Raw genomic sequence first — 21,603 nt, forward strand, 5'->3', positions numbered from 1 at the left:
ATCAGGTTAACTGTCTGTGAATAAACCTGATAAAATAACAGCATTATCCAAGCAAATACGTGCAAGAATAGAACAATCATATGGAAGTCTACTTTCCTGTAATGTGAAAAGTAAAAGATTATAGTTGTTTCTGAAGGAAGTATTCTCTGAAAGGACTTGCAGAAACTAAAGATCCTCTAAGGAGGGCAAATGTTCAACAGTGACATCAATAAAGTCAGATACATGGAGCTGTCTTAAATTGAACATTTATATAAAATATACACAGAAAGAAGTTTGTGGAGTAGGGCAACGTTGTGCAAGGCAGTTAAAACCGGAAAGAGATAGGTGACATAATTGAAACAAGCTCTGACCATCAGGATATAAAGGACTGATCAATGTGTTTTGTACATGTGCCAGTAGCTAACAGCAATGTGTTCTTAGTCTCTTATGAGACTACTTGTTCACATGTAATCTAAATAGCTATGGAGGACTATGAAATAAACCTCGTCGGTTTTTTGAGCTGTACCCTCCTTTTGCTGCAGACTTCACGCGGGTATCCTTCATAACATGGTCTAAGAAATTTAAACTAATACCAGTACAAAGGATTTGGTGGTGGTGAATCTGCCTAAAGCATTTCAGATGATTGCAAAAATACATCAACAGCATAGAAGTGAGATGATCAGCCAAGATCCTATTGAATGCGGATCAGACACTAATGCCCTCCTAGTGTCTATGTTTGTATATACCATGGCAGCAATATGTGGAACCACTGTGGCTCATAATGTATAGCACATGGTAGCTCAGTTATTTCATAATTTTTAATAAACTGGCCTATAGCTTCACTAAACAATGTGTGCAGAGAAAATCGTGATTTTAAGCACCGAGTAGCTGAGATGTTTAGATCCATAAAGTTTTATCTTGAGCTGTGCTGTGTATGCAGAGCTCAGCATAGCAGAACATGTGACCTAGGCCAAAGATTAAGTAAATAGAATTAGATGCAAACCACAATTAAGGTTGTTCTATTATAACCTGTTTCGTCAACGTGAATTCACTGAAACTTGATTAACGAACTGGGGACGCTGTTTCTAAAGCGCAATCTTTTAAAATGTGTGTTGGCTGTAATGGGTTTATATCACCAACACTTTTAAGTGCTGGTTCTATAGCACAATTTTTCTGTAGCACAGGGTTGCACAAGAACACAACCATTGTGTTATAGGAGAACTGACTGTAGCTATTTTAAAGTTATAAATAAGATTGAGCCCATACCAAACTCAAATAGCTGAACTGACAATGGTAAACTCTGTATTCAGACATCCTTACACCATTGAGCTTAAGTCCACTGAGGCATGTAGATGAGTAGATGCGCAAGCTAATAGAGAACAGTTTGTTCTGCTCTAAATTACTCAAAGCTATCAGAAAGGCTGGAACATCTGCAATGCAAAAATGTTCTTACATGAGTGGGCTGAAGATTTTGCGAGTTACTGCCTGTGAGGTGAAATGTGTTCTGATGTCCACTGGAAAGTTGCATTGATGCAAATTAGGTAACCAGATGACCATCCTGACAATTAACACAGCAGGTGTAATATCCATCTCTTGAATCTTTCTTTTAACCTCCAAAAAAATGAGTTGATATAGCCTTTGAGTCCCAAGGAAAGTGAAGATGCTGGCACGGCTCTCGAGTTATCAGCTATACAGCAAGAACAGACTGAGGAACTCGATTTCTAGTTTCAAGCCAAGTCAGAAGATGGGCAATCTGCCAGAATGTGTATCCAGTCCTGTGTGGTAGGCCAGATTGTGGCAAATAATCCATCTAGTTGGAATGAATTACTGGAATCATAGAGATATACAGCACAGAAACAGACCCTTCGGTCCAACACATCCATGCTGACCAGATATCCTATAGAAGTCAAGTCCTATCTGCTAGCATTTGGCCCATATCCTTCTGAACCCTTCCTATTCATATACCCATCCAGATGCCTTTTAAATATTGGATTGTACCAGCCTCCACCAGCTCCTCTGGCAGCTCATTCCATACACGCACCACCCTCTGTGTGAAAATATTGCCCCTTGGGTCCCTTTTATTTCTTTCCCCACTCACTTTAAATCTATGCCCTCTAGTTCTGGATTCCCCCACTCTGAGGAAATTGCCTATTTATCCTATTCATGCCCCTCGATTTTATAACCTCAACAAGGTCACCTCTCAGCTTCCAAAGCTCGATGCTCCAGGGAAAACAGCCACAGCATATTCAGCCTGTCCCTATAGCCCAAATCCACCAACCCTGACAACATCCTCGTAAGTCTTTTCTGAACTCTTTCAAGTTTCACAACATCCTTCCTATAGCAGGGAAACCAGAATTGCACAAAATATTCCAAAAGTGGCTGAAATAATGGCCTAACAGCCATAACATGAGCTCTCAACTCCAATACTCAATGCACTAACCAATGAAGGCAAGCATACCAAACGCCTTCTTCACTCTCCTATCTACCTGCGACTTCACTTTCAAGGAACTATGAGCCTGCACTCCAAGGTCTCTTTGTTCAGCAACACTTCCCAGGATGTGAAAGTGTAATAGCCTAAGAGAAGCTAATACATCTCCTGTACTATCCATGGAATAAATTATTGGAAGCTTGAGAAATAGTAAGCACTTGACATTGCTTGATCTGACCAGAAATAATGAAGATATAACCTGCCCGTGTAAATAAGCTTCATCCCTTGCTTTTGGCATTCTGTGAGGTGAACAACACTTTGCACAATCTCGACCCTGAACTGAGTTTCTGAACTTTCTTTTCCAAAAATATATTTAATATTTATAAGATTTGTAGAAAATATTACAAAATTTACAATAAAGTTCATTGTTTCCATATAACATATTCTACTTTTATTATAATACTCTTACTATTTATAAATTGCATTTTACATGATGTGTGCAGCCAGAGGACATTAACATTTTAAACTGGAAATTATGAAAGTAAAATAAAACATTTACCTAAAAATCATGTTACACTTTGAGGTGTCTCAATAAGTTTTTGGTACTCTTGTTTCAGAATGTATGTTCTTGGTAAGACACACAGCCTGATGGGTTCTCCAGGTTCCAGCTCATTGGTGTACTATGTCTGAAAGGCCTTAGGCAGCAACCTTTCCTTATTAAGCCTCTGTGTAGGTGCCGCAACTATTAGTGTGTCCCACGGCATGTATTCCTGGACCTTGGGCTGTGCACGTCTGCAGCACCGGTCAACAACAACTCCCTGCACTGAAAAACTATGTTTTAGGCAGACCAAAAAGCATCTTTTATCTAGATGCTTATTTTGGTGTACATTCTTAGAAACAGCCCAAAGTGGATAAAGACTTGCATCACAGCACTGCTTATTGTGAATCTCAATGAAAATCTCTGATTCTGTCTCCCGATGTCTGGAGATGTTTTTTTGTAAATGTCCTTTCCATGAGAAGGTGGACAACAGTTTCTCCCCAACCATAACCACCTCGCAAGCAATGTGTTGGAAGGATCTGATGAGTATGTTCTTTCACACCATCACCCAAGCCACGTCTTGGTGCTTCTTTGTCAATTCATGAGATTATCAAGTGACGCTGGCAGTGTGCTCATGGAACCAACTGTCATGATCCACCATATTCTTTCCCTGCCAGACTTCATGGATATTACCTGCTGACTTCCAAAGTCAGTTCAAACCATCATGGATGTTAATCAGTCTATGCATCTAAGCAGTGATGTCACTCACGTATAGTGAGACTTTGATCTGAGTGGCTTTATTATCTTGGATAGTCGCCACTGTTAACCTTCACGTCATTCCTGATGGATTTGACATTTTGACTTTGATTTAATTTATTGTAGTCACATATGCCTAAATACAGTGAAAAGCTTTGTTTTGCGAGTAGTACGGGCAGATCATAGCAAACAAGAACATACAGATCATAGGGTGCTTACACAGAGCCATGCTCCAAGGTTATGGCTGCAAAGGAGGTGCACAAAGTATGGTCACCATTAGCAAGACATAGAAACAGGAGAGGGGAAGGAGGGAAGTTCTGCCTGAGTCCAGGTTTGATCAGAAAGTTGTCTCATTTCCACCCATTGCTTGAATCTGCACAGTTTTCTGATGTTTATGCAGAACAATTGTATTCAATTGCAGATTCTCTCTCTGAGCACCATTTTGGAGAGCACATTTCCATTATGTAGATGTGCCGTGTTCTGTCACAGGCCTTCTCCTGATCTAGGTTGATGAAGCTGTTATTCAACCCCTGAAAGGCACATTGGCCCTGCATTGCCTGTTACAGTGCAGGTCTGTTCAGGGTGAATCACCAACCACAGACCATACCTGAATCATCTGGCAGTAAGATGGGTCACCAATTTCTAGTTTCCTCCCTCTTACCCTTTCTGGTTGTAGATGAGGATAATGCTACATTTCCTGGTTAGAAGTAAGTCAGAAGCATATCTGAACACATTGAGAAGGTCTTGGCCTAAAGGGATTAATACAACTCAGCTGGTAAGTTTTCACTTCTGGGAGTTTTACACAAAGACCTTAATCAGCTCATCCACAGTTATGTTTAGACTCTCCCCTGTGTGAGGTGTCCATGATGAAGGGCAGGAATGACTGGGAGGCAGGCTTGGTTTTAACAATCCAGTATAAAATGATTTTGAACTTCAAAAAGACCAAACTCTAATGACTTTATGAGACATTTTCTTCCTTCAGACTGCTGATCATAGAGTTTCTGTCTTATTGTGGCAGAGGGAATGTGAGCATGTTTCTTCCTGCTTCACAGAATGCACACTGGACTATCAGGTGATCTTCAAAGCCTCCAATGCATAGAGTGAACCTTGCTGGCCCATTCCCACCTGAGGATCCTCCTTAACATCAGTCCCAAAAGAGTGCAGCCACAGCTTTTTCTGAACATCTTTAGAGGATGAAGAACGCCTTGATGTTCATCTTAATGGCTTCCCACCTGAATCCTGGAAATTCAAAGAGGGTTTGTAGTGTGCTCCAACCTTTGAAAGCCCTTTTGAGTTCCTCAATGTTTTCTGGAGTCAGCAGACTTCTGTTCAATTTCCAGGACCACTGCCATCCCTCTGGTCTTCCTGTAGGTAACAGTCAACCAACAGGGACTCTGATCAGAGAAGAACATTGGGTTGATGTTGGTGAATGTAACTAAATATAAGGGTCATAAATAGGAAGTCTGTGTAATAGACTTGGATCCATCTGGCTTCACCTAGGTGCATCTGGACTGCATTTGCCAGGGTGCTGAAGACACCTTTTGTCAATCCATAAGGAGTCTGGACCTGGTGTGCAGTCTGCTGTCATTCCTGCTGGATCATCCCAGAATCAAGCTAGCTGCTGAAAGATGTCTAGCTGCTTTGAGCTGAACTGTACACATTAATGAACTGGAGTGGAGAGTTTTTAAATAAAACGTTAGCTGCAAGGAGGTACTCACCCACCACTCCCACGGTGAAGTTGCATTCCCACAACAGAATACCGAGGCCAGAGGAATATGACTCAATTTCTCCTAACCAGATCCCTGGCCGATGAGATCACCAGTGTGACCACAGTCTGTAGGAGCTGAGGTGATCCCATACGTCCCTGCAGAAACAGCAGATTGATGTTAACCTTGGTCCGGTAACCCAAAGTTGAAGCACATGGTGTAGTTGTTCTAATGCTATTTGGAATAGGAATCATTTGCATTAACGTACAAAGGTTTTTGTTGCTCACCATTGCCTTTTGTCTTTTACAGTTTTAATCCTTGAGTCCTCTCCTGTATCCCCGTAGTGATCACAAATTATCTCACTTGCCATGAGTGAAGGAAATTGTCCTGATTTGTTTTTTGTCTAAAAGCAGCACTCCTCGTCATCCATATTAGCAGGGAGTGACCTCTCGTTGCCTGTGGGGGAGATGGTTTTGTCCTTTTCTGACCACCTCCTCTTTCAGGGACTTCATCACCAACTGCATTTTCCAAAGTTGTCCCTCTGCTTGAGGAGTGTGAAGGCTCAGCTGTTTACGGCTTCAATTGTTTCCTTCCTTTGCTACCCTCCCACCCCTTACTCTCCAAGTTTTTCTTTGACACCTCCTACTTGGTGGGATGATAGTAGCAGGACTCCTAGTCACACTGGTCCTCTGCCCTTATCCCATTCCACCCCCTTTTATTACAATAGCCATCTTTATCCCCACAATTCTCTGAGATTGTTGTTTTGCTCCTTTTCTGACCCAGACAATGTTGTTCTAAATTGTGACTCTTAATTGATAATTCAGGAGATCTTTTATAAGCAAACCAACTACCTTGTATCTCTTGTAAACCAATGGAAGCATCCAGCAAAAGGCAACTGGAAAACAACATCCTGACTAATGTAAGCATCACATCAGCAACATGAATCGGTTTTATTGGTTGCATCGTTGTAGTTTATTGTGTCAACTGCTTAAACTCTAAACTCTGGTATTCCCTCCCTAATCCTCTCTGCATGACAAGCTCTCCTTCAAGATGCTGAAATTCAAAATTCAAAATTCTGAAAGCCTACCTTTTTTAACCAAGCTATTGATCATCTCCCCCAGTATCCTCCCATTACCATAGGTCACTATGGTAGTGCCACTGTTCCCAGAATTGTTACAAAAATTAAAGATTACAAAATATGTTAAAATGTTGCCTATTCAATCTAATTTTCAAATCCATTTGAGAGAAAGCAAGATTAGCATGATTTACTATAAGTAATTAGGCATTCACTCCTGGTAAACAGTTATAAAAAATCAACGTAATACGACAAATTAAAATTCTGATCCTGTTTAAACACATATAATCTTGCATGCAAACAAAAGTAGGTTATGGATATAGGAAAACTGGGAAGGCAATTCAATGGTTCCTATTCACATGTTGCTGAGATGGTTCTTATTTTTACGCTGGTCAGAATATTGCTTTTCAGTCATCTTTCTCTGGAAATTTATCAATTTAATGTCACAACTGATAAAGGAAAGAAACTGGGTTTTAACTGCAGAGAAGTGAGAGAGCTCCTCAGTTGTTGGCAATCAGATAATTTCTCTCTGTATCTTGTTCCCTGTCCCAAGCTGTTCAGGACCAATCACAGGGTTGTTGACCTGAGAAAAGGCTTTTTGCCATTGATAAGTGGCCTCTAGTCATGGACCAATCCACTTTTGTGATGCCATCTAGCTGCACCAGTACACAGCCTCTTAGTTCCTGTTCATCTACCACTCAAACTTCAATTACAACTTGTTCAAACAGTTGTTTACACGATGCTTGCCATATATATCAAATTAATAGATTTTTGCAGCAATCCTTTAAATCATTCGTTTTAAAGCAGTTCTTTCTCATTTCAGTCCACAACTTTAAAAAGCACAAAATGAAAGACATGGCCTTTAAATTATTTGACCCTGTTTGATAATGCTCCTATGAAACATCTTGATATGTTTTACACGATTAAAGGTTGACTATACGTGCAAGTTGTTTTGATCAGCAGGGGTCACTTTGATGTCATGACTTTTAGAATGAGAAATGCAGAAACTATATTCCCAAGAGCATTGTTTCAAAATGCTTGGTAATTCCACTGCACTTTTCTTCTCTTGTCACTTAGTAGAAACATAGCGGCACGGTGGCACAGTGGTTAGCACTGCTGCCTCACAGCACCAGAGACCCGGGTTCAATTCTTGCCTCAGGCGACTGACTCTGTGGAGTTTGCACATTCTCCCCGTGTCTGCGTGGGTTTCCTCCGGGTGCTCCGGTTTCCTCCCACAGTCCAAAGATGTGCAGGTCAGGTGAATTGGCCATGCTAAATTGCCCATAGTGTTAGGTAAGGGGTAAATGTAGGGGTATGGGTGGGTTGCGCTTCGGCGGGTCACTGTGGACTTGTTGGGTCAAAGAGCCTGTTTCCACACTGTAAGTAATCTAATCTAATCTTAAAAAAAAACTTCTGTCACCCTCTTGCATTTTAAGACAGAATAGACAGTGCATTTATAAAAGTGAGTATTGAAATTAAGTGTGTAGGTCAAGCAGTGAATTACATAATTGATTTTCAACTTTATGCATACGAAATTCATTTTACTGCTTCTAAATTTATACCTCCCCCAAACTAAACACACTCTCACTCCATGGCAAAATGCTGCTGCTTAAGCAGACCACCTCTGCTTTTGTACCTGTAATGTCAGTGAATGCAAGAGTAAAGTGTTAATCAGTCAGTTGGGTGTTTTAATCTTTCGTTCCTACATGTGAAGATGTACCTCGTCTCAACTTGGTACCTCTCCAGTGACTTAGTGAAGACCAGTGTCTCACCCTGGAGGGAACTGAGACCATAGTTTTTGTCTCAGCTCGGGAGAGCACTAGGCATTAGATGGGCAATATTTTATTCTAGAGCTGAAAATGTGTTACTGGAAAAGCGCAGCAGGTCAGGCAGCATCCAAGGAGCAGGGGAATCGATGTTTCAGGCATGAGCCCTTCTTCAGGAAGAAGGGCTCATGCCCAAAACATCGATTCTCCTGCTCCTTGGATGCTGCCTGACCTGCTGCGCTTCTCCAGCAACACATTTTCAGCTCTGATCTCCAGCATCTGCAGTCCTCACTTTCTCCTAGAATATTTTATTCTACCAGTCATAACAACAAGTTTTCTTCTGTGGATTACATTTTCCAGTCATGTTACTGTAAGAAAAAGGCACATTGAAAAATTGCATAAGTCAGTGTATTTGTCACTTTAAGTTTAAACATTTTTATTAATCCAGTGTTGAGCAAATTCTGTTACATTAAAGAAGTAGTTCAACTATTGGAATTTTTTAAATTGAAAGCTGGCATTGAAACTGTGGTGTACAGTCAAATTTCTTCATTAATTCAGTGATGGATTGGCAAATGCTTGTTTGTGGAGGTATATTATTAAAGTTTGAACTTTACTGACTACAGGAAACCACTTTGGGGGCCAGTGAGATGCCTTGTTGTAAGGAGAGAATTGTGGTAGAGTTTGTTATAATTATATTTGACTGTATCTGAAACAAAAGGAACTGTGTTTCAGTTATATGCTGAACAAACTTTCTTCAGCCCTGGTTCAGCATTTGCCCTTTACTGTTTTAACACTGGCCTCTTTTTGTATGCCTCTTCCCTCTGCTTCCTGATTGGTGTATAGCAGGCTTATCCAACCATAGTGGGGGAGGCATATTTCAATTTTTCTCTTATTTGGAATCCAGAGAGAACATTTCAGAAAGATAAAATTTTGTACTACGGTAAACATTGTCTTCTGAAAATAAAATTCCAAAGTAATAAATCAAAAATGCAATTAAATTAATAACAAATACATTTGGTCATTAATCAGTGCCAAGCAGCAGAGCTGTCTAGTAAACCTTTTTTTTTGCCTTTTCAGTTGAGAAATAAAATGAAACAGACTAAGCCCTGAGTCCTGATCACCAGCTGGGGATGGGACTGGGGCCAAGCTAAGTTGTTGGGTTTAACCTCTGGTGGTGCACGCTCCAGCCTGGTGTTGGCAGATTTTGTATCCTAGTGGGGTTCAGGAGCAGGTTGCCTGAAAAGCTGCATAGTCCTCTTCTACCAGCTGATACTTCTTTGGCAGGGAGCATGAAAAGGGGTAGTCTGTATGTATACGTAAGTGCATCTGGCTCCCAGACTGATTTACGCTCTAACTTCCACTCACTCGTACTCACATGCAGACATTCACACACAACACAATCACTCACTCATACACTCCCTCTCCCTTCCTTCCTTTCTTTCTCTCTCTCTCTCTCTCTCTCTCTCTCTCTCACATAAAATCACCACCTCTCACACAGAAATAATCCCTTTCCACAGAAGCTTATACATACATATACAAACATTATCACTCACTTTTTCTCAAGCACACAATAGAACATACATGGTCACACTCTCTCACACATGGAATCACTACTAACACACAGACACATCCACGTATACAAAGTAGGCAATCACACAGAATCACTCTTTCTCATGCGCACATAATCCCTCTGTCATTCAAGCTCTCAGCCTCTAACTTGCCTTTGCAGGCACAATTGGTCTAGTTCAGTTATTGGTTCGGATATTGATGGTGTGGAATTCAATGGTGGTCATGCCATTGATGTCAAGAGGAGATGGTTAAATTCACAGTAGTTTTGGGACAGCTGTTGCTTGGAATTTATGTGGAGAAAATAATTTTCCTTAATGTTCTCCAAGTCTTGCTGCAAAGGAATTATGAACAGTGCTGAACATTGCACAACTATCGGTAAATATGATGGAGGAAAAGGGGCTTCTTTTTCAAATGCCTTTAGGAAATAAAAGTATAATATTTCTACAGGCTCCCCTTTACCTACAACCTATGTTCCTCCTTCAAAGAATGATGACAAATTGGTCAAAGGTGACTTCCCTAGATTCACTAGATCTGATTCTTGAGTAATTTCACTTTTCTGCTAGCTTAAAATAACCTTAAGGTATGACAGGATAGCTTGCTGTGTGAAATGTCCATTTTATGGCAACACAAGAGGTTCAGCTGAAGACATTGATGGGAGGGTGGAAGCAGAGTAGAAGGGCACGAATGATATGTGATCTGATAATTTCTGGAACAGACATGTGTTTGCCACTCTGGGATATTACGTTGTCCCTCCCCGGTGCCCAATATCACAGAGTAGATGCAAGCCATTCTCTTGGAAAAGGGTGAAGAGCCAGAGGTTGTGGTCCAAATTGGAACCAACAGAATAAGTTTAAAAAAAAGGATGAGGCCCCAAATGTAGAATATAGGGAACAAGGAAGAAACTCAAAATACCTTTAAGGCTCATGTTTACTCCCAGTGCCACACACAAGTATGTTTAGAAATAGGAAGGCAGGGTAAACAAACATGTGGCTGGAAAATATGGTGCAAGAGGGAATGTTTTTAGTTTCTGAGACATTGGAAGCAGCCCTATGACAGGTGGGAGGCTTTTGCCCGAAACGTCGATTTTACTGCTCCTCGGATGCTGCCTGAACTGCTGTGCTCTTCCAGCACCACTAATCCAAAATCTGGTTTCCAGCATCTGCAGAAATTGTTTTTACCTATGACAGGTGGGCCCTATAGAAGGAGGACGGGTTGCACCTTAGCAGAAATGGGACTCGCATCATTACCAGGAAACTTTCTAGTGCTGTTAAGGGAGTAGAAATCTGAGAGGGAATTCTAATGAAATAAAAACAAAGCTGGTTGTGATAGGTGGAAAATCTGTAAATTAAAATGTAAAGCAACAGAAACAAGTCCACAAATCAACCAGGACCAAAATTACAGCGTAGTGTTAAAAAGGCAAAAATAAAAGCAATATCTCTTAATGCAACAAGGTAGGTGAATTGGTGATTGCTATTAGAAGTAATAGGGTATGATTTACTTGTCATTGTGGAAATGTGGTTACTTTGTGACCAAGACTGGGGGCTAAATATTAAAGGATGCCCAATACTTATGGGGGGGATTGAGTCATAGAGTCACTCAGCATGGAAACAGACCCTTCCATCCAACTCAGCCATGCCTACCGGGTTTCCCAAATGAAACTAAACCCATTTACCTGCATTTGGCCCATATCCCTCTAAACTTTTCCTATTCGTGTACCTGTCCAACTGTCTTCACTATCTTTCACAGTCATTCCATGTATGCACCACCGTCCTTCCCCTCTCACCTTAAACCTATGTTCTCTAGTATATAAGAACAAAAGGATAGTTAAGGAAAAAATGGAACCTATCAGATATGAATAAGGGAACATCTGTGAGGATGCAGAGGATATTTTGTCTCTCTATTCACAAAGGAAAGGGATGATATGGATATCGTAATTAAAGAGGGCCGTTGTGAAAGATTGGACAGGATAATCATAATGAGAGAGGAAGTATTAGAAGAATTGGAATCCTTGAAAGCAGGTAAGTTGCCAGGGCTGGGTGGATTGTTCCCTCTGATGTTGAATGTGGTCAGAGATAAAAGAGCAGACGTTCTGAGGATTACTTTCCAATCTTCACTAGACACAGATGAGATGCCAGAGACTGTAGGAATGCAAATATGTTTAAAAAGGGTGCAAAGAAATGTCGAACAATTATGTTTTTAAAAAAAACTTTGGATACTGGGAACATAGAACATAGAAGAATACAGCGCAGTACAGGCCCTTTGGCCCTCGATGTTGTGCCGATCCAAGCCCACCTAACCTACACTAGCCCACTACCCTCCATATGCCTATCTAATGCCTGTTTAAAAGCCCATAAAGAGGAAGAATCCACCACTGCTACTCGCAGGGCATTCCATGAACTCACGACTCGCTGAGTAAAGAATCTACCCCAAACATCTGTCCTATACCTACCACCCCTTAATTTAAAGGTATGCCCCTTCGTAATAGCTGACTCCATACGTGGAAAAAGATTCTCATGGTCAACCCTATCTAAACCCCTAATCATCTTGTACACCTCTATCAAGTCACCCCTAAACCTTCTTTTCTCCAATGAAAACAGCCCCAAGTGCCTCAGCCTTTCCTCATACGATCTTCCTACCATACCAGGCAACATCCTGGTAAACCACCTGTGCACCCGTTCCAGTGCCTCCACATCCTTCCTATAGTATGGCGACCAAAACTGCACACAATACTCCAGATGCGGCCGCACCAGAGTCTTATACAACTGTAACATGACCTCAGGACTCTGGAACTCAATTCCTCCACCAATAAAAGCCAGGTACAACAAAATCAGAAATTGTGAGAAAAACTCAGCAGGCCTACCAGCATTTGTAGAGAGAAAGCAGAGTTAACGTTCCAGGACAATTGAACCTTCTTCAAACAGGCTTTCAAGAATGGTCACTTGACCCAAAACATTAACTTTGTCTTCTCTCCACAGATGCTGCCAGACCTGCAGAGGTTTTATAGCAAGTTTGGATTTTGTATCCAAACATTTTTTGGCCAGTTAGTCTTACTTCAGTGATGGGCAAATTGTTAAAATCAATCCTGAGAGATTGAATAAACTGTCACTTAGAAAAGTATGGAGTAATCAGTGGTAGTCAGCATGGCTTTGTTAAGGGAAGATCATGCCTTACAAACTTGATTTGTATTTATTGGGAAAATGACAAGGAGGATCGATAAGCGTAGCGTAGTAGATGTTGTCTACGTGGATCAGGTATAGTTACATAATAATTACATAGTAAGGCATTTGACAAGGTCCCACATGGCAGACTCCTCCAAAAAATAAAAGCCCAGGGTAATGTGTTGAATTGGATCAGAAGTTGACTTTGTAACAAGAAACAGAGGGTAATGTTTGATGGCTGCCCTTGTGAATGGAAAGCTGTTCCACAGGGATCCCTGCTGATTGTTTTTGACATTAACTATTTGGACTTGAACCTTGGGGGTACAATTGGGAAATTTGCAAATAACACAAAAATTCACCATGTAGAGAGTAGCTGCAAGGGGTTGCAGGAGTGGGCAGGAAAGTGGCAGATGGAGTTCAACTCTGATAAATATGAGGTAATGCATTTAGGGAGGTCAAACAGTGAAAGGAAGTATACTATAAACTGGAATATACTGAGAATGGTAAGAGATCTTGGTGTACGAGTCCACAGTTCCCTAAAGCAGCAGTACAGGTAGGTACGGTTGTAAAGAAGGAATATGGAATGCTCTCCTTCATTGGCAGCAGAATAGAATACAAAAGCAGTGATGTAATGATGACACTATAAACAACATTGATGAGGCCACAACTGGAGTATTGTGTGCAGTTCCAGTCATCACATTACAGGAAGGAAGTAATTGCTCTGGAGAGAGTGCAGAGATGATTCACTAGAATGTTGCCAGGGCTGGACAATTGTAGCCACAAGGACAGACTGGAGAGGTTGGGGTTATTTTCCTTAGATGAGAGAAAGCTGAAGGTGATGGAATTGAGGCGTACAAAGTTGTACAAGGTGGAGATAGAGTAGACAGGTGGCACCGGTTTCCCTTGTCAGAGAGTTCAAAAACCAGGGGTCATAGATTCAAACTACGTGGCAGAAAGATTAGAGGGGACAAGAAGAAAAGCATTTTTTTTTTGCAGAGGGTCTGGAATTCACCTCCTGAATTAGTAGTGAAGGCAGACAACCTAAATTCTTTTTAAAAGGTATGTGGATGCGCACTTTAAGTGCTGTAAACTATCGGGCTATGGGCCGTGTGCAGGAGGATGGAATGAGAAAAGGCATCTGGGAGTATTTGTGATAGCATAGACAAGATGGGCCAAATGGCTCCCTTCTGTGCTGTACTGTTTCTATGGTTCTATAGTTGTGCACTTTTGTAACAGATTCAATTATATTGCTTGTTAAAGAGCAGGTACCCTAGTCAGTATATATTCTGCAATCATGAACAGACTATTTAGACATTATCATGTGCTACTTGTGGGAATTGGTGTGCAGATATTGACTGCCATGTTTCCTTGATTGCAACAATGTAATTGGATAGGAATATTTGAGGGTAACACACTTTGGGTACTCATGAAAAGCATTCTATAAATGCGAGTGGTCACTTTGAAATTTTAATACCCAAATTTTGCTGTATTCAGGGAAAAATAACCTTTCATTTTTCACGTCCAAGACATTTTCAGCAGAGATTTCACATTTTTAGATGTTTGATCCAGTGTCCCTCTCTACAGGATGTCTGTGGTAAGGAGAAGTAGCAGTGAAACAATCAGATTAAAGAGTCCTGAAAATAGCGGTACTGATATACTTGACTGGTTTTAGGATACACGACCAACTTAGTATAATTCTAATAGCTTGAGTGACCTACAAACTGCCATGAAACAGGAAATAAAATATCAATAACCTTAATGTTACTATAGTTTTTTAAGTTAGTCTTAAGTTAACGACACCCGGCAATAGCTGCATCAGTGAGGTGGACCCAGGACAGACTCTTGGTGGTAGCAGAGTCAAGTTTGGGCCAGTGTGGGACCTGGTGGAGTTAGTAGCGGCTGTATTGGCAATGCCCAACAAGGACTAATAGTGACAGCAGCGTCGGTGAAGGCAAGATGGTGCTGGAGAGTGGTGACTCTGTTCCAGCAACAGGGGAACTCTTGGCTGGCCACTCCAGGCCCATGACTGAGCACTTGACAAGAAGAACTGTAAAATTGAACTTTATTTCATTTTTTTCTGCCTTTATATTCTCTGTTTTGGTTTTATTTTCTGTGTTTTAAAATGATGCTGGAGAGTGACAACACTATGCAACATTTATCATTATATTTTGTACCAAATACACATGGCAATAAATAAGTCAAATCTTCTGCATGCAAAGAGCTCAGTTAGCTCACTTTTGTCTTGTTGTGATTCTGGAATGCCAAAAACACATTGGTGAGCCCCATTATTAGTTATTTGGTGTGAGGTGGAAAGGCTGCACAGTGTTAACAATTAATATTACAGGAATTTTATTGCACTGGAACACTGGAATACTTAATTTGATTCAAATTTTTAAAATATACCATATAAAACAAGAAGCAAGTGGCTGTGACAGGTGTAAATCTTAATGTTCCTGCCCCATTTCATTTCCCTCAGACATCAGACCATCATTCAGTATTTAGCTTTTGCCAGGATGTAGAATTGCTGCAGCTATTCAATTTAATGAAATGCAAAATGATTTTATATTTATCTTGTGACTTGTTGATCCGAAAGCTAATCACTAAAATCTAGAAAAGGAAACTTATGTACTTTGGAATGAGAAATTTCACATTTTGCTCTTTGACTCATGTGACACTCAGATCTTACCAACTAAACTGGCTTAAAATTTTAATAAATGCAATCCCTGATGATAACTAGGATTCCAGATGTGCTTTTTTTTTCAAGACCAATCTAAATTATATTTATAAATGGTCCCATTTCGATGAGGTGCGGAAAAGCCTTAACATTTTACACGGTTCTGTTAAAGTACCATGGAATTAGCGTCCCACTGCACCCCTCCCCCACCTCATATTTATAAGTATTCACAACAAGCATTGCACTGAGAAATCCCAACAGTGACAGCCAAGCTTCAAATCAAAACTTCAGCCCCCTCCCTGCAGCGTATATTTCCAAATGGTGAGTCGAGCTAATCACACAAATTTCTCCCTCCTTCATCTTAATCAAGATTATTTTTTTAAAAAAGATTCTTTTGAGAGCCAATCCATACTTTCAGCTTTTGAGACATGCGGTTTGATCTGGAATGGGACTATCCATGTCAATTTCCAAATGCCTGTTGTATTTTTATTATATTAAACCTCAAAATTCCAGGAGTAAGTTGCACATTCAGGCAAGTTTTTGTCATCGCCTATGCGTCTTGGGGAATGAGGAACTTTTGACCCTATACTATTCGACAGATCTTTTATTTTGGCATTGGTACAAGGCATGGAATTGTTTCTTCTTGAATGCAGAGTTCTGGATTTAAAACTAAAACCTACAGCCCATGAAATTTGGGCACTGCGCATATAAATTAGCTAACTGAAGTAACTCCACAGAGGCCGGTATCCCGTCACCAAGTCACCCTTGACTTACACGTGCAAAGTACTTGACACTGGTCTGGCTTCCTCAGAGCCAGCTCTCAGAGTGAACAGAACCTCTGACACTCCTTTTTTTTATTGTATTAAATAACATACAGTTTACAAAACAATTAACATTAACAGCTGTAACACTCATATTTATTTCTGTCAGCCAGAGCTTCCTGATTGGGGCTGTTAACCTGGTCCAATTAGGGAACCCATATTCTATGAGGTCTCCCTGGCTGATCTTGTTACAATCACAACACTAACCTCTGGTAATATAATTGAACCTGGGCCCCCGAACCAACATTGCAGCTTCTCATGGTACTCTTTGATCCTAACTGGGGGATAGGTAGTCAGTGAGGGCTAGACTGGACTTGGATGACATGGATGTACCCTGTAGTTAACCTGAAAATGCTCTAACACTCACGCATGAAAAATGGTCAAGCTGGTGACTTCTGAAAGGTAGCTGTGAAACTATTTTCCAGTGTGACTTAATGCTTTTGGATGGAGGAAGAGTGAATTGTGAAAATAAATGTGTGATGTAAAAATTACCAATGTGTGGATACTGTACAACCACTGTACAAGTTTGTTCACTGTGCTGATATAATCCAACCAATCTGGGGCCATCGGTATACAAACTGACTGTTTAGTAACTTGTACATTATAAAGGAACATAATATTTACTTTTCGACGCAGGTCGCTAACCGAGTCTTCTCTGGAATCCAGCCGACTGGGGTCCCTCACCTAGGAAACTATCTTGGAGCAATAGAGAACTGGGTGAAGCTGCAGGATGAATACAGCTCCATTCTGTACAGTATTGTGGACCTGCACTCCATCACTGTTCCTCAAGACTCTGGCAAACTCAGGCAAAACATTCTCGAAATGACAGCCAGTCTCCTGGCATGTGGTATTAACCCTGAGCAATCAGTCCTATTTCAACAATCCAAGGTCAGTTCCAACTAACTTTCTAAATCCTTTTATTTCCCACTCCCCCTTAACTTTGGCAGAACTGTGGACCTCCTGAAGATTATTGAACATTTTGCATTCCACATGTACAAATAACATATTCATCCAAAGAAAATACTTGACTTAACTGCGCTGTAAGATCCAAACAAACTCTGTAGCACTGAACCAGCTTTTTGCAGTTGGACACACAGGTGGTTGTTACAATGTGTCTTGAATTGTGAAAGTAACTTCATGCCATTAATTGGATGCTTTTGTAAGGATTGCCACAAAGTTTGTGGCTGATTCTTTCTTTTTCTGCTTCAGAACATTTTATTGCTTAAATCTGTTTTCTTCGACTTCTGAAACGTGCTCACTCAGGTTTGATTGAGGCTTTTTATGCTGTGGAATTTGGATCCTCAGCTTTCTAGTAAGGGATTGTTTCAAAGTACTGAAATAGTATTTATTACATTACAAAGCTTTGGGAGCTTTTATGGTAAAGGTGAATTGTACTTTTTTTCCTATCAGGTTCATGTTATGAGTTTTGGTTCATTCTTGTGTTATTCAGAAAAGTCACTCACTGTATATTATTTTAGTAGAGAACCACAGTTCTCCTCTTCTGAAAATATTGGACTCGACTATCTGAAATATATACTGTATTGGTTTCTGAAACAATTTTTTTTATTATATACCTCTTAAACATTTCTGCTGAGCTCTGCTGCTTATTTTCCTGATTAATCGTTGATGTAGTCTGGCCATTTCTGGCAAAGCCAGCAATTATTGCCCATCCTTAATTGTCCTTGAAAATGTGTTAGTGAGCCTCCTTTTGAATACCCTCCTGTTATTCCTGTTGTGAAAGGACACCACAGAACTGTTAAGGAAGGAGTTCCAAGATTTTGACCCAATGGTAGTGAAGAAATGGGAATATATTTCCAAGTCAGAGAGATTTGATTTGGAGTTTGAGTTTCCATTTGCCGACTGTTCTTCATTTTTTAATTGGTAAAGGTTACAGGTTTTAGGAGATTCTTGCAGAGAAGCCTTAATGAGTTGCTGTGGTGCATATTGTAGAGGGCATACATTGTTGCCATAGTATACTAGTAATGGAAGGCAATGAATGTGGTGAATTGGGTGTCAAACAAACAGGGGACTGCTCTGCTGTGGACAGTGTCAAGCTCCCTGCGCATTATTTCAGCTGCATTCAGAAGGACATGTGGAAAGGATTCTGTCACACTCCTGATTTGTACATTGTAGATGTTGAATGAGCATTAGGGAGGTAGAATGTGAGTCACTTGTTACAAAATATCCAGTCGCATGCTGATGCAGTAAGATTTCTGGTCAATGGTGATCATCTCCCAGAATGATGGTGGTAATACCTTTGAATGCCAAGGGAAGATGGTTAGAATACTCCTCCTTGGAGGTAGTCCTTACCTCCTTACATCATGCTTATGTCATGAATGTTATTTTCCACTTGTGAGGCCAAGTATGAACATTGAGTGTGTGGTGCTGGAAAAGCACAGCAGGTCAGGCAGCATCTGAGGAGCAGGAGAATTAACGTTTCGGGCTTAAGCCCTTTATCAGGAGTGAAGTTTGTGAGTCAGGGCTGAGAGATAAATGAGAGGGGGTATGGGGCTGAGGGGAGGTAGCTGGAACAGCAGTAGGTGGATGAAGGTGAGGGAGAAGGTGATAGGTCAGAGGGGGCAGTGATGGACGGGTCCGGAGGACGGTGCCGAGTTGGAGGCTTGGGACTGGGACAATGTTGGGGGAGGTGAAATGAGGAAGCTGTTGAAATCCACATTTATCCTGTGTGGTTGCAGGGTCCCAAGGCGGAATGTGAGGCGTTCCTCCTCCAGGCGTCAGGTGGTAACGGTTTGGCGGTGGAGGAGGCCTAGGATTTGCATGTCCTGGATGGAATGGGAGGGGTAATTGAAGTGTTCAGCCACGGGGCGGTGGGGTTGGTGGGTGCGGGTGTCCCAGAGATGTTCTCTGAAGCAATCTGCAAGAAGGTATCCTGGCTCCCCGATGTAGAGGAGACCACACCGGGTGCAACGGATGTAGTAGATGACATTGGGAGAGGTACAAGTGAATTTCAGATGGATGTGGAAGGATCCTTTGGGGCGTTGGACAGAGGTGACGGGAGTAGTGTGGGTGCAGGTTTTGCACTTCCTGCGGTGGTAGGGAAAGGTGCCAAGGGGGGTGTGTGGGCTGGGGGGGGGGTAGGTGGAAGGTGTGGACCTGACGAGGGAGTTGCAGATAGACTGGTCTTTTCAGAACACTGATAGGGATGGGGAGGGAAATATATGTCTGCTGGTGGGGTCTGTTTGGAGTTGGCGGAAGTGGTGGAGGATGATGCGTTGTATGCGGCGGTTGGTGGGTTGGAAGGTGAGGACTGGGAGGTTCTGTCCTTGTTGTGTTGGGAGGGATGGAGTTCAAGGATGGTGGTGTGTGAAGTAGAGGTGATGCGCTGGAGGGCATCGTCAACCATGTGTAAGAAGGAGGCCATTGGGGACTTTACACGGTGGAATTGATCATCCTGGGAACAGATGCAGCAGAAACTAAGGAATTGGGAATAAGGGATGGCATTTTTACAGGTTACCTCCTGTAATCGAGACTACACCTCCCCCCACCCTACCTCCTGTATCTAGACCACACCTCCTCTCACCCTACCTCCAGGTTATTGGTGAGTATGTGCCACTTGGTGACACGGTTGATGACTTCTTGCATCACTTTGACAAGAGAAATGTATAGTTGAGAGTAGAATTACAGGGCAGTAATTGGCTCGTTGGATCTTTCCTACTTGTTTGTGATCAGGATAATTTTCCACTTTATTGGTTAGATGGCAGTGTTATAACTGTACTGGAACAGCATGACTAGAGGCATTCAGGAACCGGTGTCTTCAGTACTAGAGCTGCAAGTTAATTAGTACCTGTAACCTTCATTAATTGTACCAATTGAGGTTAAGTACATACAGTCGGAGAACAGTGTTTGGGTGGTTATGTGAGCACACACAAAGAGACACTTAGCTTCACAAGAGTAGAGTGGTGTCAGGAGATGTATACCGATGATATTTCATTCTGTGAATAAATGTTTACCAAGTGAAGACTGGCTTTGTTTTCTTTTCTTTTACTGACTGACTATTCAGGGTATAACAGCCTCTGCTGTAAAGGTTGCATGTAGCTATTTTTAAAATGTTGAAGTGAGTCAAACTGATAGAAAATTAACTTCTGTGATTTTGGATCTCAGGAGGCCAATGTGCGTTATTCGTCCTGCTGAAGATAGTTGCAAACATTTCAGTCTTAACTCTTGAACTCATATGCTGGACTTGGATGTCATGGAGTGTCCAACTAATTGTTGATTATCTACCAACATTCATGTCTAGATTTGACAAGACTCCAAAACTTTGGTTTTGTTTATTGGTCACAAGATTTCTTAGCTCTGCCCTTAGCCTTTTCCTTGTACTGTTTACCATATCCATATTCCTGCATGGTAACTTCATCAGGTTGGCATTTCATTGTCATAATGCCTGGCACTGCTTCTGGTATGCTGTTCCAAACTCCTAATTAAACCAGGGCTGGTCCCTTGGTTATTGCTAATGATAGAGTGAGGGATCTGTCAAACCACAAGGTTTATAACTGTGGCGCCTCTCAGTTCTGTTGCTGCTAATTACCCACAGTTCCTCATGAATGTCCAGTTTTAAGCTGCTAGACCAGTTCTGATTCTCTCATTTAACACTGTGTTAGTTTATACAAATGATGGAGGGGTGGCCTTCACATTGTAATGGAACTTTGTCTCCACATGTGTTGTACAGTTGTCTCTGACACTAATGCCATCATGGACGGAGGTAGATTATGATGATGGGGTTGAGTAAGTTTCTCCCTTGTGTTAGTTCTCTCAAGCCGATATGTTACCAGGTATCTCCTTCAAGAGTCAGCCTTAAGTAGTGCTGCTTAGTCACTTATGGTAACTAAGTAAGAAATCCCTTATTTAAAAGGCAGCAGAGCGTTTTGATGGTTAGCACTGCTGCCTGACAGGGCTAGGGACCCAGGTTCGATTCCAGCCTTGAGTGACTGTCTGTGTGGAGTTTGCACATTCTCCCCGTGTCTGCACGGGTTTCCTCCGGATGCTCTGGTTTCCTCCCACAGTCCAAAGATGTGCAGGTCAGGTGAATTGCCCATACTAAATTGCCCATAATGTTAGGTGCATTAGTCAGAGGGGAATGGGTCTGGGTGGGTTACTCGTTGGAGGTCAGTGTGG

At 41.5% G+C, this 21,603-nt stretch overlaps 1 protein-coding gene across 3 annotated transcripts in view; it reads left to right on the forward strand.

Annotated features, from left to right (window-relative positions):
• wars2 (tryptophanyl tRNA synthetase 2, mitochondrial) overlaps positions 1-21,603 on the forward strand; it is a 73,294-nt gene that overhangs the window by 41,540 nt on the left and 10,151 nt on the right. For all 3 annotated transcript variants that reach the window (XM_072585259.1, XM_072585261.1, XM_072585260.1), the window contains exon 2: positions 17,107-17,358. In XM_072585259.1, the coding sequence (XP_072441360.1) occupies positions 17,107-17,358 (252 nt within the window). The remainder of the gene's footprint in view (positions 1-17,106; positions 17,359-21,603) is intronic.

The sequence above is a fragment of the Chiloscyllium punctatum genome, chromosome 15, assembly GCF_047496795.1.
Source record: "Chiloscyllium punctatum isolate Juve2018m chromosome 15, sChiPun1.3, whole genome shotgun sequence".
NCBI lineage: Eukaryota > Metazoa > Chordata > Chondrichthyes > Orectolobiformes > Hemiscylliidae > Chiloscyllium > Chiloscyllium punctatum.